The 26,055-nt window shown below is 37.3% G+C and overlaps 1 protein-coding gene across 3 annotated transcripts in view; it reads left to right on the top strand.

Annotated features, from left to right (window-relative positions):
- Positions 1-26,055, top strand: part of MYO6 (myosin VI) — a 142,818-nt gene that overhangs the window by 65,770 nt on the left and 50,993 nt on the right. For all 3 annotated transcript variants that reach the window (XM_049695662.1, XM_033428594.2, XM_049695661.1), the window contains exons 5-11: positions 1,526-1,655; positions 3,621-3,726; positions 4,937-4,992; positions 7,614-7,711; positions 8,042-8,206; positions 19,151-19,231; positions 22,117-22,297. In XM_049695662.1, coding sequence (XP_049551619.1) covers positions 1,526-1,655; positions 3,621-3,726; positions 4,937-4,992; positions 7,614-7,711; positions 8,042-8,206; positions 19,151-19,231; positions 22,117-22,297 — 817 coding nt within the window. The remainder of the gene's footprint in view (positions 1-1,525; positions 1,656-3,620; positions 3,727-4,936; positions 4,993-7,613; positions 7,712-8,041; positions 8,207-19,150; positions 19,232-22,116; positions 22,298-26,055) is intronic.

The raw sequence follows: 26,055 nt of genomic DNA, 5'->3' as shown, positions 1-26,055 counted from the left end.
CATTTGCCGACTGTGACCATTGATAGCTGAAGGTTTACGTGCAGAATTCATTGTACTCTCAAAAAAATTCGTTGTCTTTTTTTCACATCATGTTTAGTTGACCTAAGATGTGTATGCGGTTGGGCATATGACCCATGTGTTAGGTAGTGGCTGTTCAGCGTCATCAGCTCCTGTTTGGAAAACCAGTATTTTCAAAGTTAATGAAAGGCGTGACTGGTGGGTTTTTGCCTAGCCAGTTATGCCTTTTAGTTATAAAACCATTAAATATCAGCAATACACAAATAGAGTTATGATTATCATAATATATGTAAGAGAGGGGAGCAGTTCAGAATAGTTTAAATTGGATATTTTTATATGTCTCACCAACCAGAATTGCCACCATTCTCCCTTAGATTTGAGTAGAACAATAGCTAACTCACATGTAACATTTCCCTTGGTTACTAAAGTCTCTATTACTTTCCTTTTGTTTCCCATAGAAACATTATTATCGGGAATTTATTTTTTACCCAACTCCAGGAAACATCTTTGGGAACATTCATGGAATTTTAGATGAGTAGGCTGAGAGCTCGGGGTTTCTGCATCATTTCCCTTCCACAACTAGAAGCAGAAAAGAGAAAAACATGGTCTTGTGTGCCCTAGTTTGGCCAGTAAACCACAACTAATTGCTAAACCACAACTTTCTTTCTATCCACGAGGAATTTTATAAATCTTATTGGTGGCATTTTTCTGGTCTTTTGAAGCCACAGTGAAATTTCAGATTTAAAAGCAAGCTTCACTTGCTCATTAAACATTTAGCCCGTCAGTATTCTAGGCAATGGTTAGCGCATATGCTGTTTTGCAAAAATCTGGGACCAGTGGTCACCACTGAGCTAAATCAGTCCTTGGCTTTCAGTGATGGGCATAGGCCTAGAGGGTCCTGTGAGCTATGTTAAACTCTTCAGGGCCTAGAGGGTCCTGTGAGCTATGTTAAACTCTTCAGGGCCTAGAGGGTCCTGTGAGCTATGTTAAACTCTTCAGGGCCTAGAGGGTCCTGTGAGCTATGTTAAACTGTTTAGTAGCAGGGTGAGGAAAGTAGTCTAGGCGAGGAATACAAATAAGCAAAACTCAGGCTGCAGGCATAGAGTAGATGTCATAAGTGGAGTCAACAGGAGGTGTCTGAGATGGAGGTGTAGACTCAGCTCTGCCCAGGCAGACCTGGTAGTGGTGAACCTGGGAGGGGGTGTGTGGGAGGAGCATGTTTCCTTTGAGGCAAAGGGAGGTCAAGAGAGATGATTTTGATTTTGGATGTGCTGAGTTTTAGATGGCTATAGGTTAAGAAGATGTAAATATTTATTAAGAGTTAGAGAAATATGGGTCCTGTAGAGATCAGGGAATATTTAGGTCCAGAAATGCAGATTTAGGAGTTCTACTTATAGAGAGAACTGGGGGTGTCTATTTGCTGTGTGTTCTTTCTCCTGTGACCCTTGTTTGGTTTTAAATGAAAACAGTAATTGGAAAATTTTATGTTTATGTCTTTCCCACTTAGACATATGTGGCCAACATTCTGATTGCAGTGAACCCATACTTTGACATACCTAAAATATATTCCTCAGAAACAATAAAGTCGTACCAAGGAAAATCTCTTGGGACGATGCCACCTCATGTCTTCGCAATTGGTAAGTAATTTAATTGTATCTTAATATTTATTTTTCTTTAACTTGTACAGATTTACTCCGTTTTTCTTTTGGATTAATAAGAGGTACCGTGAATCGAATACGTATTTTGGAGGGCTTGTGTGCATTCTGAATGTGTCACCATGTCAGGAGCGTGTATTCACACAGGGTGGGGAAGAGACTTTTGCGGCCAACTCATGGGGCGGTTGTACCTCATTACCTTTGTTAAAGGCCCGTGTCGTCTTAAGCGTGTCCACCCAGTTGAAAGTAGGTCATAATAAAAGCTGACCTATTGTTTTCTTCTGACTCCACCTGAAAAGTGTCCTCCTTCCACAACTAGGAAGGAGGCCCGGGCTGTCTGCTGTTATCCAGGTCATCACTAGTGAGCGCGTTACCTGGGCTAGAAGGGAGCTGTGAGAGCAGACGTCTTCCATGCTTTCTCCTGCATCAGGGCTCTGTAAAATGTAAAGGATCGACAGTGATACATGCTTCATATCTCTGGGGTATCCGTGTGGGAAGGCCGCAACATCTGTCTTTGTCTTTCTCAGGTGCTCTCTCATCTCAAAGCACTTTAGCTCTAGGGAGCAGAGAGGGAGTTATTTGACAGGCGTCCCCCATAGCTGGTGACTGCAGGTACAGAGATGTTAGCTAAGCCTTGGGATTCAGACATAGCTGGCAGTTAAATGATGACACGTTTTGGTTCTGGTTCTTAGTGCAATTAGTTTCTCTCTGGGCTTTCTCTTTGTACCTGTATTATGGCCTAACCGGGCTTCACCTCTAGATTTGGCTGACTGTGTACTGTGTGCTACTAGGCAAGAGTGAATGTGTACACCAAGTCCAGTGCAGCTGCACATTGACTTCTGGTTCTGTGATGCTCTGATGGGCATGGGTATGTGTTCTGTCAGCTGGCTAAATGGTGCAAAATCCTTAGAACCTCAATGGGAGCAAGTTACATGTTTAAAATGTAAATAAACCGGCTTTTATTTTTAGTTGTTTACTGCTAAACAACTAAAGTTTTTACTGTTAAAAAAAAAGTTTTTACTGTAAAAACTTGTAAAAAGTTTTTACAAGGATTCCACGAAAGTGGGTGGAATAGATTGCTGATAAATTGGTCAAAGGGATGTGTGAATACTCTTGTGTGTAGTTTGCATTTGGCCCTTCGAGTAAAAGCCATTAGTAGAGCTTTCTTCGCTGGTATGGGTAGCACATGCCTGAGGTGAGAAATAGTTGCCTTATAGGGCTAAGTTTGTCAGGACCTAATTTTCAATCAAAATTGTTTTAATTTGAGCCCACTTTAATAGAATTGAATTGTGCTCATCTTGTCCGTGGAGTCTTAAAGACATCTTATAGTCTAAATTGTTGGAGTGTAATGGAGATAGTGAAAAATTGTATATATAAATAATCACAAATCTAAAAAATTTAAAGCAGTTACTTTTGCCTGTTTTTGAAATGCTGAAAAATCCTACACGACGTTTAAATTTAATAGTAGTATTACAGAGAAAAACCCCACAGATCTATTGTGCAGGTATGTATTTTTTTTTTCTCCAGCAGAAATTTTGGCTGCCAGATTTCTTAATTGGTAGCTCGTTACTTCTTGCTTTTTTCTCCGGGGTGTCATTAGTTATGCAGAGTGAGCATTTTTCATCTCTCTGCAGGTCTGCTCTAGTATGAGGAACAGCTGAGCCACAGCTCACAATATGGAGACATTCTAGTACAAACATAAGAGTTGTTTATTTGATTTCATATTACCTAGCTGTCAGGATAACTAGAGAAAACATTTAACGTATATACCTTTAGAGATGTTCTGAACACTTTTCAATGATTTTATTTAAAAATTTTGGTAACTGTAAACACACATTATAATTTCTTTAGGAGCAAGTGCTTTTTGATAGTAAGTGGACTTTCTATGATTTGGAAAATTTTGTATTTAATGCACTGTTCATCGTTAATGTATTGTTTTGACCCCAGCTGATAAGGCTTTTCGAGACATGAAGGTGCTCAAGATGAGTCAGTCTGTCATTGTATCTGGAGAATCAGGAGCTGGCAAAACGGAAAATACAAAATTTGTTCTAAGGTGAGGAGTATTTAGCTGACCTAGAACACTTTGAGCAGGTTGGTTTTTCTTAATTGTGGTAAAAAATATATATATAACATAAAATTTACCATCTTAACCACTTCTAAGTGTACCGTTCAGTAGTGCTAAGTATATTCACATTGTTGTTCACCCAGTCTCCAGAACCTTTCACCTTACAAAACTAAAACTCTGTACCCATTAAACAACTCCCCGTTTCCCCTGACCCCAGCCCCTGGCAACCACCATTCTACTTCCTGCCTCTATGATTTTGACTACTCTAGATACCTTATATATATAAGTGGATCATATACTTTTTGTTTTTCTGTGGTTGGCTTATCCCCCATAGCATGATGTCCTTGAGGTTCATCCATGTTGTGGCATGTGTCAGAATTTTCCTCCTTTTCAAGGCTGAGTAATATTCCCTCGTGTGTTATGTATCACATTTCGTTTACCCATTCATTCCTCAGTGGGCCCTTGGGCACTTGGGTTGCTTCCATCTCTTGGCTCTTGTGAATAGTGTTGCCATGAACATGTTATGAGCAAAGAGTTACAAAGATCTCCTTGAGATTTGAACCCGTTGACTTTGAATACTCTTGCATGCTTTATGACATAGTTTGAAATGGTGGGCTCTATCCCTTTTACAAGAACAGACATGTGGAAGCTAAGCTGCAGATTGTTGAAATCTAGTTCTGACATGCTATTCTCATGAGGATCCTGGAGAAGACCAGTGCTGGTTAGGCAAAGGGAAATCTTGGAATGTTCCTTCACAATCCAGCCTTTATGTTCTTTTTTCAATAGTCCTGCCATTAGAGTGGTTGAAACCATTTTTTACCTTAAGTTTATGATGGTTGGCCTTCTTATTTCTACCTCCCCACAACCCTCCTCCCAGTGTCAAAGGTGAATATTTCTGTGTGCAATGTGTGGCATATTTACAACTAAATAGTTGGTTAAAATCAGAATATTCCCAAAAAGTTTTAAAAATAGTGCTGATTTAGATGTTAAAGGCCATCCAAATAGAATTTTAAATGTTTAAAAAGCTATAACAGAATAGTAGTTGCATTTAAATATAAACTTGTAGTTTTTAAATAAGCCATTCCAGTGCATGATCCAGGTTTAAATTTTAGATGTATTAAATAATATTAAAATTAGAAAGAGAATGCATGCAATATCATTCTCATCCAGCAATTTTTTAATCCTGTATTTTAAACAGATATCTGACGGAATCGTATGGAACCGGTCAAGACATTGATGATAGAATTGTCGAAGGTATTGTTAATTTTTAAAATTCTTGTTTTCCATTGCTAGATATGTCCCGAAATTAACTTAGAAGAATCCTCTAAGTGGTCTGGAGTGTTCTCCAAGAGATCCAAAAGACTCTGCCATCTCCTACAAGTCTTTGCTCAGATGTTATCTTCTCATTTACTTATTGTCTGTTGTCTTCCCCGCCCCCCCCCACCCCCACCCCATGTCCGTGCTAAGAGGGCAGGGATTTTATATATTCCAAACTCCTGGAATAGTGCCTGATACATAGTACGTGCTCCATAAATATCTGTCGGATGAATGAGAGGAATATAGGAAGCCCTCCTGCCTCCTGTTTATTTTGTTGACCTTGTTTTTGTAAAGGAGAAAGGGAGAGGGTTATTTGGAAATGAGGTGCTGGGGGAAATCATTTCAATGAAAGAGTACACTTGGAAAGCAGGAGTCTGTAAGTTGACTTCCCCGGGCTGTCAGTGCTTGCTCACCCCTTAGAGACTTCTCGGATCCTGTTTGGTCTCCGCTGCCGTCACGCTGAGTCTGCAGCAGCCTCCTGCAGCACAGGTTCCTGTCTGGTCCCCCCTCTTATGGTCTGGCTGCCCTTTAACCTATTCTCTGTGTGGAAGTTGGAGTGACCTCTTTTGCTCTGAGCCCTTTATTGGCTTCGTATTTCTCTCAAGCTAAAACCCCAAATTCACATCATCACCTCCAATGTGCTGTGTGGCCTGCCCCACCTCCTGTGGTCTGATTGAGTCGTTGTTCCTCTGCAGCCTTATGCTTTAGTCACATTGGTCTCCTTCTAGTTCTCTGAGGTGTTTCAGGCCTCTTTGGACACTCTTCTCACCCCTTCAGTAAGTATTTAATAATGATGATGATACTGACATGTGTGGGATGTGTTAGGCCTTGTCTGATTTGCTTAAAATCTGTTACCTAACTTAAATCTCCATAGAATATGAGGTAAGTACTATTTTATCCCTGCTTCACAGATGAGAAGCTAAGGTAGAAGGAGCTTCAGTAACTTTCTGAAGAGTAAATAAGCTCATCAGTTGTGGAAATGGGACATAAACCCAGGCGTCTTAACTATATGCTCTACTAAGTGCATATTTTAATATTCTTGACATTTTAAAGAAAAATTCCAGTTGAACAAAAATTTATCAGGGGCCTTTTATGTTCATGCATTTTGCTATATCATGGCAGGCAAATGTTACATACATTTTTTTCACACTTATGTAAAATATGCATGTAGATGAATATAAATTTGACTCTAATAAACATTTTTAAAGTTTGCATCCATAAGGTTTTTCATATTTCTTGATATAAATAATTTTCTAATTTTTATCTACAGTTCTCACTGTGGTACTGTGACACACACCTAGGCAGAGTCACAGTAGAGTGCCTTTAGTGAGGGAATTGCCCTTTAAAATTGAATAAATAAATAAATAATGGGTTAATTTAATAAAATACTAATTAATATTCAGACTTGTTTACTTGAGGTACAGATTTGCTTTGAAACCAGATAAGCCTGGTTTCTTCCATGAGAACGTACTGTGCAATGTGTAACGTGCTGTAGTTGAGGACATTTGGAAAGTGTTATTCCAAATGTCTCTACAGCCCCTTACTGGAGAATAGTTTATGTTAACTGGCAGGGCCATAGACATCTTTAGGTGGGAATACATGCTAATATTTCTTTTAGTTTTACTACTTTCTTATTTTAGCAAGTGAAACAACCTGGGAGTGATCTTTCAAAGGGTTTAGTGACTAGTTAAGCTTTCTACTGTGGATAGAATAACAAAAATGGACTTTAAGAGATTTCATAAGAAATACTCTAGCAGTAAACATATGAAGCAACTTATGAGGTTATTGAAGGAATATGTGAGTAAGATTGACACTACTCTGGTATGCTTACAGTTAAGACTGGTGAGTACCAGAATAGACTCTAGGAGCTCTTTTCCAGTCAGGTAGAGAGAGAGAGAGGGAGAGAGAGAGACAGAGAGAGAGAGAGAGAGAAAGAATGTGTGAAATTATAAAATGAAGACAGTTAAAATTTTACATTTGTTCATTGGGATTTCAAGAACTATTGTTCTGAGAAGCTTTCGTAGGTAATTCTGTAAACGCTTATTGGTTAGATTTTGTTGGATGTGCGTGTAAAAATGTTAAATCTGGAGGTTTTATTAATATATATTTTTAAATTTAAGTCAACTAATAACTTCTTGCCTGTATTTCGTCACAGGAAGCTTGCTGCTTTCTTTACTATCATCACTGCTCTTGTAGGGCTGATGTGAAAACCATAACATTTTTAGGGAGTAATTTTTAAAGTTGAGTTATAAATTTTGTAACCTAGTGACTTTTGAAAATTTCGTCTTTCTCATAACACTTCCTTTTTCTTTTTTTTTTAAATAAATTTTGAGTAACTTTTCCATCTCTTGCACTTTAATAGGGCCCAAACATAGTGGTAGTCAATAAATATTTGTGGGATTTGACATTACAAGTGAATTCATTCATGTTAATGTTTCTCAGAATATTTTTCTAGTTATTTATGTTTATTAATAAATGGAAACATACTATGCATATTGCTTTGTAATTTTCCTTCATGCAAACTTTCTGATGGTGTATTTTCATTTCTTTTTCAATAGCTAACCCACTCTTAGAAGCCTTTGGAAATGCAAAGACTGTTCGCAACAATAATAGCAGTCGATTTGGGAAATTTGTAGAAATACATTTCAATGAAAAGGTAAGTGAGAGTGAGTTTCGGAGTAATATGTTTGGGGAGTGTTTTTGGAAAATACAGGGTCTTGATAGAACTGGTGCTGTACTTGAACTCATGGCAAATATATTTAAATTTTCCTCTTCTACTTTTAAACAGTTGGGATAATATATATGTTCACTGTGATCTCTATAAATACTATAAACTTACATTTAGTTACCTGTTTTTTCCCCTTTATTTCATAAATTACAACCTCTTTGATAGACAAATGATTATTAGAAAAGATAATTTAACATTGGTAGGTTATACTTTAAGACTTTAAATGCAAAAATGTAATTTCTCTGTTTTGTTTTTTAGAGTTCAGTTGTTGGAGGATTTGTTTCACATTATCTTCTAGAGAAATCTAGGATCTGTGTTCAAGGCAAAGAGGAAAGGAATTATCATATCTTTTATAGGTTGTGTGCCGGTGCTTCTGAAGATACTAGGGAAAGACTTCATTTGAGCTCCCCAGATAATTTTCGGGTAGGTTGGATGAAAAGAAATTTCATACAATTTTTGCAAATTGAGTTGCCTTCTATTCTAAAACTTATTTCAGTGGATTTTGATGTCTAGTTGCATATAACTTACATTAAGTTCAGTGTAATATGATAGAATGACTTTCGTACTAAGTAGATCTGTATTGAGATTTACTGCTGAGTTTATAACACTATATGAGGAGGTACATAATGGGATAGGTAAAAGGATAGATGCTAAACCCCTTAAACTCAATAAGAAGTTTATAATAGTTCTGTAATGCTAGCTTTAATGTTACCTTTCACTTATTTGTAAAAAAAAGTTTGACCACTGAATTAATAAAGGACCCCTACTTGTCTTCCTTAGTTCAGTTCAACAAATATTTATTCCTTGCCCATTGGGTACCAGGCATTGTGCCAGAGTTAAAAAGATAAATGAGACACAGTTCCTGCTTCTGAGTAACTTAAATTGCTGGGAAACGCACACACACACACACACACACACACACACACAGTCTGACTGATATGTCAAATGATAAGTGAGAGAGATGCATAGGGTGCTGGTGAGTTTGGAAAAACTTTACTGGAACAGTTGATGCTTGATCAGAATCCTGAAGGATTTTCAAGTGTTAACTATAACTAGAGGAAGAAACATGCGGAGGTATTCCTGGTAGATGCAAAAAGGTGAACAAAGAAAGGCAGGAAATAGCTTAAATGGTAGGACAGGAAGGGGTGGGAGGTGAGGCTAGAGAGCTTAAATGGTAGGACAGGAAGGGGTGGGAGGTGAGGCTAGAGAGTTTGGTCTTACTTCTGTGGTGAGTAGGGAGCTGATCGAAGGGTGTTAAGTAGAAAGTTGGATATCAGGTCTGTACTTACCTCTGGGTTTAATATGGAAGATAGCTTTAAGAGGGTAGGGCAGGGGATGGATAGAAATTGCAGCCGTGGGTAAATGGGTTGGGAACCTGTGGCTTTAGGTGACGTAGCAGTTACTCAGTGCCTGAATTTGTTTTAGCGATGGCAGGGTTACTGAGGGAGGGGATGTGTGAAATAGGAGGAGGTAAAATTGACAGGACTTGGAGACTGAATTAGGTGAGGAGAAGGGGGAGTCTGAATGATTTTCCAAAACACGATTAGGGTAACTGGGTGACTGTAAATACCATGCTGAGGCCAGGTGGAAGATTGATGGCGTGTAGGATGAGTCCAGTTTTGGAGCCTGTGGGTCATCTGAGTGGAGCTGTTTGGAAGACTCTTGGGTAGACTAAGATCAGGTCAGTGCTGCAGGGACAGGTTTGGGAGATGTCAGTACCCTGGTGGTAGTCAGAACTGTGACAGTGAGTACTGGAGGTTGTCCAGAGAGATTGCATAACGTAGAAAAGCATGTGCCGGGATCCACACTCTGGAGTTGAAGAGGCTGAGCAGATGAAGAGTTGCCCCAGAAAGAAAGCACAAGTGGAGTGGTGAGAGAAGTACAAGGAGATCAGGAGTGCCAAGGATCACAAGTCAATATTGAGTTTCAGGAAGTGGTGACTGCGGGGTGGCTAGCGTAATGACAGATTCTCAGCTAGAAAGTAGTGTCCCTGTGTGGGCTATGGGAATCACGGGGTGCGGGTAGGGAATGCAGTTTGTATGAAGTTCTCCAGGCGATTCTCACACTCCTCTTTGGCCAGAAGTCCTCCATTTGAGAATCATGACACATATTTATACATAATTATTGTTCTGTGTGTGAGTGTGTGTGTGTGTTTGCAACCTGGCTTCTTCTTTATTACGTCAATCAATTTCTTTTAATGTATATTTGGAAATTTAAAAACTCTGTTGTTTTAAAATGCTTTATAACTGCATCTATTTATATAATTCTGAAATGTTTAACCTTCTCTAGAACTCACCAAATTAATTGGAATTTGAAGTTAGTTGCTCACATTATCTTCATGACAATAGAAGAGGCATTTCTCTACAATGATTTTTAGAAAAGGAATATAAATTAATCTGAATCATATAAAATTTAATAATGATGATGTGGCTTTGTCAGCACTGAGTTAATGATAAAGTGATGTGACTATTCTTGTCTTAATATAGCATTTCTTTCTACCTGGGGGCTTGGGAACATAGTTTCTGTGTCTCAGAATGTACAGTCTTTCCTGGCACAAGGACAGCCATCCTAAGGGGGCAGCCACTGAAATGCTTTATCAGGTCAGAGAGTTTCTTGTCTCTGTGGCATGAACTGGGAGAGTCCTTTTGGTGGTAAGAGGAAACTCATGGAACAGCATTACCTTTCACCCAAAAACGCCTGCCATCTTGGATATTCGTCTCAGGCAGGTGTACACACACCTCTGTATTCCTTCCCCCAAATGATTCTGCCTTAGAGTGACTTAAAAGTGTGTTGGTCATTTCAACAGGTTTTTCTCGGGTTTAGTTTAGACCTCCAGTCATAACTCAGGGGTAAAGTTGTAAAGACAAAGGAGAGACTCTACAGCAGGGTGAACGCTTTCCCCCCCACATTTGTTTGGTCACTATTCTATCCAAATTAGTATGTAAAGAATTGTAGAGATACATCTGTTTGAAAGCACCCATATTAACTCCACATGTACTTTAGAAAATAGAAGGTTTAAAATGCTTGTATTTTGCAAAAACTTGAAATATTTTTGCACATGTTCCATGGAAGCATTCATTATAGTCATGCAAGAATCCTTGAATATAAATAAAGCTTGGATAGAATGAGAATGGGTGACAAGAATAGTTATAGCTTTCTAGTTACAGAAAAGTTAGAAGAAACAAGTATTTTTCTTAGGTTTTAACATCAAGTGCATCTGTCCAAAAGCCAAGTATTTGATAAAACAGTTGGGGCGGGTGGATAAAACTCTTGGTAGCAAAGAAAACATTTGTTTTGGCTCTATATAGTTAAGCTACTATTATCCTACTAAATAAAAGAACTCTGTTTTGAAATAGTCAATTGAAAGTGCTTATCAGTATTATCCCCTCTCCCTTCTATTTTATTCTTTCCCCCAAGATTCTAGGCTACAAAGAAAAATTCACTGCATATTATTTTCTGGTTTTAACTGTATTTTCATATTTCACTGTAATGGGGGGAGATAAATGTATTGATCATCTAAAGTATTAATTTATCCCTAAATCATTCAAAATTTACTGTAAATTTTTTCTTGGTATATAATATGTTATCGATATATTTAACCTTGGAATTCATGCCATGGGACAGTGGAATCCTAGTGACCTGATTTAAGAAAAGCTGAGATGTTTAAAAAATTTTCTCATCCTGTTCCCTGTGCATGTCCTTCCTGAACGACCCCCACCCCTTAAGTGTGGGTAAAAGATTCTCTTCAAGACCAGTATATTATTTTCTTCTCAGCTGCTTCCCTTATTCTGTGTTTGCAAAGCACTTAGCCTTTAAAGGCTTCTGGGCAGGAAAGTAAATCATTGAGATAAAAGCTGAAATGGTTATTTGAATACCTGTGAAGTTTCATAAAGCAAGTGTTGTAATTTATGTACAGTTAGTGTTAACAGTCAGTATGAAAGGCATGTTTTGAAGGACTGATTTTAAAAATCAAAAATTAAGAAACTCAAGAATATTATTTGTTAATTATTCAGAATTTAAAATATTACTCAAAATATTAAACCACAGTGTGGGTCCTTATTTGAGACTTTTCACATATTTAGTTCATATCTTATGAACTGTATCTTCAAGAAGATTTAACCCTGAGAAGATTTAAAATTGCTACCTTTGAGATGTAAATTCGGGGCCTCAGACGTGAAACCGGGGTCACTGACGTAAATCTGGGGCTCGGACATGAATCCGGGGTGCAGATGCCTGTCAAGCCCAGGCGGAGTCCCTGGTGCACTGGGTGGCGTGGGACTGGGCGTACATGGCCCAGTTCTGACCCTGAGGACACCAAGCCGCCCTGTGTGCCTCAGGCCACCACCCTGCCCCTCCGGTGACTCCAGGTCCCCACCACCGTGCCCCAGCCAAGCAGTTCCAGGGATGTGGATGTCCGTGTCTTTGGAGGACCATGACTTCGCCTGCCACGTGCTTGCAGGATCTTGGTTCCCAGGCCACAGGTTGGGCCTGAGCTTCTGGGGTGGGAACTCCGAGTCCAAACCGCTGGACTAACAGAGAACCTCAGGCACCAGGGAATATCAATTGGAGTGTGGCCTCCTGGAGGTCCTCATCTCAGCATCAAGACCCAGCTGTATCCAACTGCCTGCAAACTCCAGTGCTGGACGTCTCAGGCCAAACAACCAGTAAGACAAGAATACAGCACCACCCATCAAAAAAAAAGGGAGGGGGCTTCCCTGGTGGCGCAGTGGTTGAGAGTCTGCCTGCCAATGCAGGGAATGCGGGTTCATGCCCCAGTCTGGGAGGATCCCACATGCTGCGGAGCAGCTGGGCCTGTGAGCCATGGCCGCTGAGCCTGCGCGTCCGGGGCCTGTGCTCCACGACGGGAGAGGCCACAGCAGTGAGAGGCCCGCGTACTGCAAAAAAAAAAAAAAAGTGAAACGCCAAAAACATACGTTGCGGACGAAGGAGCAAAGTGAAAACCTACAAGACCAAATAAATGAAGACGAAATAGGCAACCTACCTGAAAAAGAATTCAGAGTAATGATAGTAAAGATGATCCAAAATCTCGGAAATAGAATGGAGAAAACACAAAAAAACATTTAACAAGGATCTAGAAGAACTAAAGATGAAACAAACAGGTATGAACAACACAATTACTGAAATTAAAAATACTCTAGAAGGAACCAATAACGGAGTAACTGAGGCAGAAGAACGGATAAGTGAGCTGGAAGATAAAATGGTGGAAATAACAGCCAGGGAGCAGAATAAAGAATGAAAAGCATTGAGGACAGTCTCAGAGACCTCTGGGACAACAGTAAACACACCAACATTCGAATTATAGGGATCCCAGAAGAAGAAGAGAAAAACAAAGGGTCTGAGAACATATTTGAAGAGATTATAGTCAAAAACTTCCCTAACATGGGAAACGAAACAGTCAATCAAGTCCAGGAAGCACAGAGAGTCCCATACAGGATAAATCCAAGGAGAAACACACCAAGACACATATTAATCAAACTATCAAAAATTAAATATAAAGAAAAAATATTAAAAGCAGCAAGGGAAAAGCAACAAATAACATACAAGGGAATCTCCATAAGGTTAACACCTGATCTTTCAGTAGAAACTCTGCAAGCCAGAAGGGAGTGGCAGGATATATTAGAAGTGATGAAAGGGAAAAACCTACAACCAAGATTACGCTACCTGGCAAGGATCTCATTCAGATTTGATGAAGAAATTAAAACCTTTACAGGTAAGCAAAAGTTAAGAGAATTCAGCACCACCAAACCAGCTTTACAAAAAATGCTAAAGGAACTTCTCTAGGCAGGAAAGAAAAGAGAAGAAAAAGACCTATAAAAACAAACCCAGCCATGGAAGTTAATTTACAACTGTATAGATATTGAAAACTCTATAGAGATTTACCTAACTACAGAGGTACATTTTCACACTTGAAGAGAAAATAAGTCATCTTTGGATTGTAAAGCTTTAGGCAATGGTCTTATATTTTCCCTGGAGAGGATTATTTAAATTCCAACATATTACAGTAGAAATTTTCAAAAAGACTATGATGAGTACAGAGAGTTGACTGCTTATTTTTTCTGTATGTAAGTACAGAAAATTCATTTTCTATATCCCTTGTCTACAAGACAGACTTTGTATTTGTAGGATATTTGACCTGGCTCTCATTATGTTGGTGTAAGTGTAAGAACTTGGACACAAGGGCACAACACACTTGTTATTAGCTATAAGGTAAATAAAAAAACTCTGCTCTGATTCAGAAACCTCATGTGTACATTCAGGACAAAATAATAAAGACAAATAATAAAACTTCACATTCTGTCAAAAAATTTCTTGTGGAAATTTTCATTAAAATTTTATTATCCTGTAAAACAAACAAAAAACCCCAAAACGATTAAGAAAATGGTAATAGGAACATACATATTGATAATTACCTTAAATATAAATGGATTAAATGCTCCAACCAAAAGACATAGACTGGCTGAATGGATACAAAAACAAGACCCGTACATATGCTGTCTACAAGAGACCCACTTCAGACCTAGGGACACATACAGACTGAAAGTGAGGGGTTGGAAAAAGATATTCCATGCAAATGGAAATCACAAGAAAGCTGGAGTAGCAATAGTCATATCAGACAAAATAGACTTTAAAGTAAAGAATGTTACAAGAGACAAGGAAGGACACTGAAATGATCAAGGGATCAATCCAAGAAAAAGAAATAACAATTATAAATATTTATGCACCCAGCATAGGAACACCTCAATACATAAGGCAAATGCTAACAGCCATAAAAGGGGAAATCAAAAGTAACATAATCGTAGTAGGGAACTTTAACACCCCACTTTCACCAATGGACAGATCATCCAAAATGAAAATAAATAAGGAAACACAAGCTTAAATGACACATTAAACAAGATGGACTTAATTGATATTTATAGGACATTCCATCCAAAAACAACAGAATACACTCTCTTCTCAAGTGTTCATGGAACATTCTCCAGGATAGACCATATCTTCGGTCACAAATCAAGCCTTGGTAAATTTAAGAAAACTGAAATCATATCAAGTATCTTTTCCTACCACAACACTATGAGACTAGATATCAATTACAGGAAAATACTGTAAAAAAATACAAACACAGGGAGGCCAAAAAATACGCTACTAAATAACCAAGAGGTCACTGAAGAAATCAAAGAGGAAATCAAAAAATACCTAGAAACAAATGACAATGAAAACACGACAACCCAAAACCTGTGGGATGCAGCAAAAGCAGCTCTAAGAGGGAAGTTTATAGCAATACAGTCCTACCTCAAGAAACAGAAAAATCTCAAACACCTAACCTTACACCTAAAGCACTTAGAGCAAGAAGAACAAAAAACCTCCAAAGTTAGCAGAAGGAAAGAAATCATAAAGATCAGATCAGAAATAAATGAAAAAGAAATGAAGGAAACAATAGCAAAGATCAGTAAAACTAAAAGCTGCTTCTTTGAGAAGATAAAATTGATAAACGATTAGCCAGACTCATCAAGAAAAAAAGGGAGAAGACTCAAATCAACAGAATTAGAAATGAAAAAGGAGAAGTAACATCTGACACTGCAGAAATACAAAGGATCATGAGAGATTACTACAAGCAACTCTATGCCAATAAAATGGACAACCTGGAAGAAATGGACGAATTCTTACAGAAGCGCAACCTTCCGAGACTGAACTAGGAAGAAATAGAAAATATGAACAGACCAGTCACAAGCACTGAAATTGAAACAGTGATTAAAAACCTTCCAACAAACAAAAGTCCAGGACCAGATGGCTTTACAGGTGAATTCTATCAAACATTTAGAGACGAGCTAACACCTATCCTTCTCAAACTCTTCCGAAATATAGCAGAGGGAGGAACACTCCCAAACTCATTCTATGAGGCCACCATCACCCTGATACCAAAACCAGACAAAGATGTCACACAAAAAGGAAACTACAGGCCAGAATCTCTGATGAACTTAGATGCAAAAATCCTCAACAAAATACTAGCAAACAGAATCCAACAGCACATTAAAAGGATCATACACCATGATCAAGTGGGGTTTATCCCAGGAGTGCAAGGTTTCCTCAATATATGCAAATCGGGCTTACCTGGTGGTGCAGTGGTTGAGAATCTGCCTGCTAGTGCAGGGGACACGGGTTCGAGCCCTGGTCTGGGAAGATCCCACATGCCGCGGAGCAAGTGGGCCTGTGAGCCACAACTACTGAGCCTGCGCATCTGGAGCCTGTGCTCCACAACAGGAGAGGCCGCGATAGTGAGATGCCCACGCACTGCAATGAGTGGCCCCTGCTTGCCACAACTAGAGAAAGCCCTCGCACAGAAACAAAGACCCAACACAGCAAAAATAAATAAATTAATTAATAAACTCCTACCCCCAACATCTTTTAAACAAACAAACAACAACAGCCAAAAACTTCTTTCTCTTTCAAGGAGCATACTAAAAATCACCCAGTTTTGTAAAATACACCCTAGGGAACAATTACAAGATGGAATAGAGCTCTCATTACCCATTAAAAAAAAAAAAAAAAATATATATATATATATATATATATATATATATATATATATACACACACGCAAGTCAATCAATGTGATACCCCATATTAACAAATTGAAGAATAAAAACCATATGATCATCTCAATAGATGCAGAAAAAGCTTTTGACAAAATTCAACACCATTTATGAAAAAAATTCTCCAGAAAGTAGGCATAGAGGGAACCTAACTCAACATAATAAAGGCCATATATGACCCACAGTCAACATCATTCTCAATGGTGAAAAACTGTAACCATTTCCTCTAAGATCAGCAAGAAGACAAGGTTGCCCACTCTCACCACCATTATTCAACATAGTTTCGGAGGCTTTAGCCACGACAATCAGAGAAGAAAAAGAAATAAAAAGGAATCCAAATTGGAAAAGAAGAAGTAAAACTGTCACTGTTTGCAGATGACATGATACTATATATAGCGAATCCTAAAGATGCTACCAGAAAACTACTAGAGCTAATCAATGAATTTGGTAACGTAGCAGAATAAAAACTTAATGCACAGAAATCTCTTGCATTCTTGTACACTAATGATGAAATATCTGAAAGAGAAATTAAAGAAACAGTCCCATTTACCACTGCAACAAAAAGAATAAAATACCTAGGAATAAACCTACCTACGGAGACAAAAGACCTGTATGCAGAAAACTATCAGACACTGTTGAAAGAAATTAAAGATTATACAAACAGATGGAGAGATATACCATGTTCTTAGATTGGAAGAATCCACATTGTGAAAATGACTCTACTACCCAAAGCAATCTACAGATTCACTGCAATCCCTATCAAACTACCACTGGCATTTCTCACAGAACTAGAACAAAAAATTTCACAATTTGTATGGAAACACAAAAGACCCAAAGCAATCTTGAGAACGAAAAATGGAGCTGGAGGAATCAGGCTCCCAGACTTCAGACTATACTACAAAGCTACAGTAATCAAGACAGTATGGTACTGGCACAAAAACAGAAAGATAGATCAATGGAACAGGATAGAAAGCCCAGAGGTAAACCCACACACATATGGTCAATTTATCTTTGATAAAAGAGGCAAGGATATACAATGGAGAAAAGACAGCCTCTTCAATAAGTGGTGCTGGGAAAACTGAACAGCTACATGTAAAAGAATGAAATTAGAACACTTCTTAACACCATACACAAAAATAAATTCCAAATGGATTAAAGACCTAAATGTAAGGCCAGACACTATAAAACTCTTAGAGCAAAACATAGGCAGAACGCTCTATGACATAAATCACAGCAAGATCCTTTTTGACCCACCTCCTAGAGAAATGGAAATAAAAACAAAAGTAAACAAATGGGACCTAACGAAACTTCAAAGGTTTTTCACAGCAAAGGAAACCATAAAGAAGATGAAAAGACAATCCTCAGAATGGGAGAAAATATTTGCAAACGAAGCAACTGACAGAGGATTAATCTCCAAAATACACAAGCAGCTAATGCAGCTCAATATCAAAAAGCAACCCAATCCAAAAATGGGTAGAAGACCCAAATAGACATTTCTCCAAAGAAGATACTGCAGATTGCCAACAAACACATGAAAGGATGCTCAACATCACTAATCATTAGAGAAATGCAAATCAAAACTACAATGAGGTATCACCTCGCATTGGTCAGAATGGCCGTCATCAAAAAGTCTAGAAACAGTAAATGCTGGAGAGGGTGTGGAGAAAAGGGAACCCTTTTGCACTGTTGGTGGGAATGTAAATTGATACAGCCACTATGGAGAACAGTATGGAGGTTCCTTAAAAAACTAAAAATAGAACTACCATATGACCCAGCAATCCGACTACTGGGCATGTACCCTGATAAAGCCACAATTCAAAAAGAGTCGTGTACCACGATGTTCACCGCAGCAGTATTTACAATAGCCAGTACATGGAAGCAACCTAAGTGTGCATCTACAGATGAATGGATAAAGAAGATGTGGCACATATATACAATGGAATATTACTCAGCCATAAAAAGAAACAGAATTGAGTTATTTGTAGTGAGGTGGATGGACCTAGGGTCTGTCATACAGAGTGAAGTAAGTCAGAAAGAGAAAAACAAATGCCGTATGCTAAAACATATATATGGAATCTAAAAAAAAAATGGTTCTGATAAACCTAAGGGCAGGACAGGAATAAAGACGCAGACATAGAGAACAGACTTGAGGACACGGGGAGGGGGAAGGGTTAACTGGGATGAAGTGAGGGAGTGGCATGGACATATATACACTACCAAATGTAAAATAGATAGCTAGTGGGACGCAGCCGAATAGCACAGGGAGATCCGCTCAGTGCTTTGTGACCACTTAGAGGAGTGGGATAGGGAGGGTTGGAGGGAGACACAAGAGGGATGGGATATGGGGATACACGTATGCATATAGCTGATTCACTTTGTTATACAGCAGAAACTGACACAACACTGTAAAGCAATTATACTCCAATAAAGATGTTAAAAATTAAATAAACTGGAGATACATATTTTAAAAAAATTGCTACCTTAGAAAAATAGGAAAGCTTTATGGTATTGGTTTTTATGTTAATCATGTAATTTAATCTATTTTCAGGTTAGGATTTTCACCATCCCTGCTGTGATTAGTAGGAATGAAATGTTTATGGTATATAGAAGTATTGATTTTAATTGAGAGATTAAATGATACTCAGGTTATGTTTAGAAATTCTTTAGAGTTTGCACTATTTGATAAGTTGTGTTTTCTTTTGTATCATTTTCCTGTGGATCATATTTGTTCATTATATTTTAAATTTCTTTGTCCTAGTATTTAAACCGAGGCTGCACTAGATACTTTGCTAACAGAGAAACTGACAAACACATTTTACAGAACCGAAAAAGTCCTGAGGTAAAGTAACCTTTAAAAAAAAATTATAATCTTTAATACAAAAAAATTGTGCTGAAAGATGTGTTCTATTTTTTATTTTGGAAACCAAGTAAGATCTCTTACTTTTGTTTTGTTTTTTTTTTTGCCGTACGCGGGCCTCTCACTGCTATGGCCTCTCCCACCGAGGAGCACAGGCTCCGGACGCGCAGGCCCAGCGGCCATGGCTCACAGGCCCAGCCGCTCCGCGGCATGTGGGATCTTCCCGGACCGGGGCACGAACCCGTGTCCCCTGCATCGGCAGGTGGACTCCCAACCACTGCGCCACCAGGGAAGCCCAGGATCTCTTACTTTTAGGCTTATGCTTAAAAAACCTAAATACTCATCCACGCCTCTCGCCGAGAAGTACTTTACACCGCTTTTGGTATCTGCAGAAGCCACAGGTTCTGGGTCTTGGTGGGACCTCAGTGCACTGCTCTCCTCTTGTTATTTTCCTGGCATGAGGACATCAGATTGCCTAAGAATCATCCTTTGCTGACATTTTTGAAACTTACTCTCACATTACCCATTTGTGATTAAGTATAAAATATGTCGTTTATAATTTGTCTGTGTCAAGGCTGAAGTAAGCTTTGATGTAGACAATAAGTAGAGTGAGCATTCTTGTGAACTAATGCTTATGTATTATTTAATATTTCTCTTTAAAACATCATGTTTCTGTAATATATTATGAAAAGTTTTATGTATAGGTCTTACCAAATCATTGTATTTCTAAGAGTAAGTAGATATAATTATACCATTAAGTATTATTTTAAAAACATTAAGTCCTTAATCTAAAACTCTACTGGAACTTTTATAAATTTTAATATGCAATGTTTAAGTAGTAAGTGGGATTAAGTTGTATCTACTCAGGGAGCTTAAATTATGAAACACTAAGTCAGGATTAATGATAGGGGCTAGTTCATATTGTCTTTATTTTATTAAAAGATTTATATTTAAGTGAACAAGGTTATATTATACTCGGTTTTTAATGCACCTGCATTTGTGAGTCAGATGTTTTTGACTACTTTCAAAATGGTGAGGTGAATTATATCTTTAGTATGTTCATAGAAAAGAACAGAAAGCAACTAAAAATTCCCATTAAGTTGAATTCTAAGCAGATGAGTCTGCAGTTAATTTTTGTTTAAGTTGACACTTTATTTATCATTTTCGACACAGATGTCTGTAAACTTTATATTACATCCATGGTTGGAACTTTAAGAAGTGACACTAATATTTATTATGGTATCTTCCTTTGTTATGATAACCTATATTTTTATAAGGCATCATTGAAATATAGAAATTGTATTATTTCCACTAAGATAATGGGGACATTTCCTGGTGGGATACTGCAGCTATCCCAAAGGAAAAAATATATACATATATAAATTTGATCTTTTACCATGGAAAAAACTGAGTGGAGAGGAAAGAAAACTGGATTTTACCCTGCAAAGAGTAGCAGTCTTTGTGCTATCTTAGGAAGAAAATGTACAGTTTCTGATTCTAGAGTCAACATAGTTTGTTAGGAATCGTATTCATATTACTGGGTTTATATATAAAAATATATAAGTGAATAATGGATTTAATATGTTTAAATTACTTTTTATTGTCTTCTTTATCAGGAGGATGAGGTGATCATTTTGACTATTTAGAATCCTTTGCCTAGTTCCATTGGCATGTCTTCAAGCCGTGTGTTATTTTTAGGAGAATGCAGTATTTTTAGTCTGCCGTGATAGCAATATATTCATTGACAATTGATTAGAAACAGTTTTTAAATGAAGTAACCTTTCAATTGCAAGACTAAAAATTCTGCACGATATGTGCTTTGTTTTAAATTTGGCTGCATGTGATTGTTTTCTTTAAGAATAAAATTAAATTTCTTTGTCTAGACATTTTCCAGAAATTTTACACATGCATAATTAAACATTTTAAAGACTTGTGTGGAAAGGCAATTACAAATTTAGCTGGGAAGCAGTTGGCAACCTGGAGGAAAAAAAAAATCTCGTAGGGGCGTCTTTAATGGCCAGTTAATTCTGATGCTGTTACCTAATGTTTAATTTTACTTATTCATTCTCAAGTTCTGGAAAATTGCTAGTCCTATCTTTCTGTGTCCAGTAATTTCTTTTTCCTCCTTCTAGTTTCTGCAGGGCTGACTTTTCTTCTTCCTTCTTCTGAGTTTGTTATAGGTTCTAGTAAATGAATACTTTAGACGCACGTTCTTTTAGGAGAGGAAGCAAGTTTTCTCTTCATTTTTTCGGAAATGTTTTCAGTCATTGCATAAATTCTTAGCGTAAGCATAATGCTTACTAATACACTTTACCTCATATATACTAATACAGAAAGGTTTAAAAATTAATTCCCAGGCCATGAACATTGTTGTTAGCCTGTCCACTGGTTACTGCTGTGGAATATTGGTGTAGTTGATGGCAGTTAACCTGAAGGAGTGTAATGCTAAGTGTCAGATTTAAATTTTTATTACAGCTTTTTAAAACCTCAGTTCTTTTTGACCTATGGTTTCATGTTGATTCATTTCAACCGCTGATATTCCCTTCATTTTCACTCAATTTATATTTTTATATAATGTCCTAGTTTTAGAATTAAAGTTGTAATTAAATTGGAAAACATCCCATTCCATTTTTGACTGAAATTTTTACTGAGATAGTTGTAGATTCACATGTCATTGAAAGAAATAATACATAAATCCTGGGTACACTTTGCCCAGTCATTCAGTTTTTGAATGTGTTGGAACACTACAGTTTTATGATTGACACATTTTATTTTTGCATGTTATATAGTGAATAGACGTTGTGTAGTTGTGTTAGTATACTTAAATAATGTAAACCACAATTAATTGATGTCTTCTTGTTTTGTAGTATCTTAAAGGAGGTTCCTTGAAAGATCCTTTGTTAGATGACCATGGAGATTTTATTAGAATGTGCACAGCCATGAAAAAGATTGGTTTGGATGATGAAGAAAAGCTTGATCTGTTCCGGGTAGTAGCTGGTGTCCTGCACCTTGGAAATATTGATTTTGAGGAAGCCGGCAGCACTTCAGGTTTTTTTTTTTTTTTTTTTCCTTGTGGTCTTTTTGTTTTGCTTTATTTTAAAAAGGAGTAAAATTAGAAGTTTGTCACTTAATTGTCATATGAAAATTTACTCTGTGTGCAGGCTTGGTTAATACCCTCCATTTCTAGAATATACTGTATTATGTGATGACTCTTGCAACTACAGGATGCTGCATTATTAGTTATTATGAGCTCTTTTTGAATAAATCAGTGATACTGATGAGGAATAAACTCGTCCTGTGAAGGATAAACAATCCTGACTACCAGGGTCATATTTGGGTAAATTTTTCAACTGATATTAATCTTTTCCAATAAGTGAACATAATAATTCTCTCTACCATCTTTTAAGGTATTTTGACATTTTTCTGGTTCATTGATCTAAACTTGGAATGGTTAATTAGGATAATTGAATACATGAAAGCCCATATACATTGTTACTGGGAAATGAAAACAGGTTAAACTTGATGCAGATTGAACAGATCATTTAAATGCCTGCACTATAGTAACTTTTCAACTGTATCGTTTCAGTCTCTACATAAATAGTAAGGCTTTTTATATGATCTTCAGTTTGATCCATGAATGCGGGAGTTGGCAGGCTATGGCTCGTGGTCAGATCTGACTAGCTGCCTGTTTTTGTAAATAAAGTATTGTTAGAACACAGCCACACACATTTATTTATGTTTTGCCTATGCCAGCTTTCGTAGTGGCAGAGTTGGGCTTGTGACAGAGACTGGATGGCCAACAAAGCCTAAAACCTCACTCTTTAGAGAAAAAGATTGTTGACTCCTGCATAAATACATTGTTTAAAAGAGTTTTAAAAAAATAGGAAGCACCATTTAATATAGTAGTCAATAACATGGGCTTTAGTGTCAGATCCCAGAAGCTCTCTAAGCCTTGGATTTTTCATTCGTAAAATAATGAAGAAATAATCCATGAGAAGTGTTTTTTCCAGCAGTAGTTTGCATATAAGGAAAAGGGCACAAGAGGAAGGAACAAGAACATTAAAAAAAATGTCTGCTACGTGCAAGACCCTTCATAAACTGTATTTCATCATAAACATCATAATCATAATCTGAACTTAATAAAGATAATGAGGTAGAGGATATTATCTCCATTTTACAGAAGTAGGACCTGTGCAGGAGTTTAAGTAATATGGTCATTAGTGAAGTTGTAGGTGTGAGAGCCGGTTCGACCCATGTCTGACTAACTCCAGTACGTGTGATAACTGCCCCTCATTGCCCCCTGTCACTGAACCTTCTGAGCAGATGGAAGTCAACAGTCTGAGTGGCTTTCAGACTGAGTGTCCGCGGTGCTGTGACATCAGAGTGTGGTGTGTAAGAGCACGTGGTCTTGGGCCAGGCTTTTCACCGTGTGTTACCTGCCTGTGTGACCTTGGGCCAGGAACTTAACCTCTGTGTCTCGGTTTCCTCACCTGTAAACTAGCAATAGTAAATAACAGGCCTTACCTCATGTTATAAAGAGGAATAAGTGAGTTAAATATTTGTAGAATGATGTGAATACTTAAGTCTGGCATGTAGTAATCACTCTAAGTGTTTTTTAATGAATAAGAAAAATAAAAATGCAGATTACTCCCAGATTAAAATAAAAGAAACAAAAAGGAAAACCAAGCAAAATCAGGTATGTTCTTAGTATGCACTAAAATTGTTACTAGTTTTTTTGAGGGATTTGAAAATGTAATGAATGTTAGAATACACTTCCGTTTGCTCTGTGGCATCGTTATACCAAGGGAGCATGTAGGAGTTCTAAGTAATGTCCAAAAAAGTTTAGAAAAATTAATGCACAGTTTGGACATGTTGTTAGAAGTGATAGGTGGCATTTTCACACACCTCATGTTATTACCGTGTGGTAAACACGCAGATGTACACAGAGGATCATAAATGTGGCATGATCTAGTTAGTTGAAAAGCACTTAAATGGTCAAAAGGCACATAGCAGATATTCACATTATCTTTTATTTTTCTTCTCAAACTTCTTCTGTTGAAGGGAAAATGAGCAGAAAGCAGAGCAGATTGGAATGAGGCAATGAATCCAGAGAATTAATAAACTAGGCTATTTTTATTTTATTTATTTATTTATTTATTTATTTTAATAGCTAAGATTTTATTATATTAATCTTCATCCTTCCTATGATCCTTCGTATAGATTCAGATGGTTTCTTGCTAATCAGAATTGATTTTTCCTGCCCTGGAGAGCTCAATTTTGGCATGACCTTGCAATTTGAGAAGGCTCCGGATATTCGTAATTATTTTATCAGAAAATTTATTCTTCAGTAAATGTTCAGACAGCTCCCACTGCTATTTAAAAGTTTTTTCATGATGGAAATGCAAAGAATGCCTCTAGGGACTTCCTATGTTTTAAAAATTCCACATAACAAAAATATACATTATTATAACAACTAATGTAAAAAGTGTTCAGAGAAGTTCTTTTTTGGAAGGGGAGTGACACGAAAAGCCTTGCGTTATTTCCCAGTATTTTGCCCTTTTGAAACTTTTAAAATAAATTTTTTCTATGCTAGCCTTACATAATTCCTGGAAGTGTGTAAGAAACTTTGCAGAATAGTAAAAAAAAAAAAAGAGAAGTATTTAAATGAATTAATTATTGTTGATCAACTTTTTGAGTTATATAATTTTAGATAATGTGTGTGTGTATAAACTAGAAATTAGTAGTAATCTTACTTTCATAGAATTAAAGGTTTAATATATCTTCTAAGTATTCCTCTCCCCATATTCTTTTTTCAGCTTTATTGAAATATAATTCACATTGAGTTGTGCAACAATCACTATATTCAGTTTTAGAATATTTTCATCACTCCAGATACAGACCCCATACCCTTACCCCCCCACCCCATCTCCTCCCAAATCCCTAGCCTTTAGGCAACCACTGTTCTACTTTGTCTCTATCAATTTGCCTGTCATGGGCATTTCATATCAATGGAATCATACAATATGTGCTCTTTGTGACTGGCGTCTTTCAGTTAGCATAATGTTTTCAAGGTTCATCCATGTTTTAACATGTGTCAGTACATCATTTCTTTTTATTGCTGAGTAACATTCCATTGTATGGATATACGACATTTTGTTTATCCATTTGTTATTTGGTGAACTTTTAGGTTGCTTCCACCTTTGGCTATTATGAATTATGCCGCTATAAACATTTGTGTGCAAGTTTTTGTGTGGACATATGTTTTCATTTCTCTTGGGTGTATGCCTAGGAGTAGAATTGCTGAGTCATATGGTAATTCTATATTTAACCTTAAGAGGAATTGACTTTCAAAGTAACTGAAGGATTTTACATTCTTACCGCCCTAGTGCCTGCCAAGTGCTACCTCATTGTGGTTTTAATTTGCATTTTCCTGATGGCTCACGATGTTGAGCATATTTTCAACTGTATTGGCCATTTGTATATCTTGTTTTGAGGAAGGACTGCTTATGTTCTTTACTCACTTATTAATTGGATCGCCTTTTTATTACTGAGTGGGAAGAGTTTTTTAATATGTTCTAAATACAAGTTCCTTATCCGATGTATAATTTGCAAATGTCTTCTCTCATTCTGCGGGTTGTGTTTTTCATTTCTGGATACTGTTCTTTGAAGCACAAAAGTTTTTCATTTTGATGAAATCCAGTTTGTCTGTTTTTTCTTTTGTTGCTTATGGTGCCATATCTAGGAAGCCATTATCTGGTCCAAGATCACAAGGATTTATGTCTGTATTCTTCTAAGAGTTTAATAGT

This window comes from Orcinus orca, chromosome 12 (genome assembly GCF_937001465.1).
Source record: "Orcinus orca chromosome 12, mOrcOrc1.1, whole genome shotgun sequence".
NCBI lineage: Eukaryota > Metazoa > Chordata > Mammalia > Artiodactyla > Delphinidae > Orcinus > Orcinus orca.
Note: the sequence above shows the minus strand (reverse complement) of the source record. Positions and strands in the feature narration are given on the sequence as shown.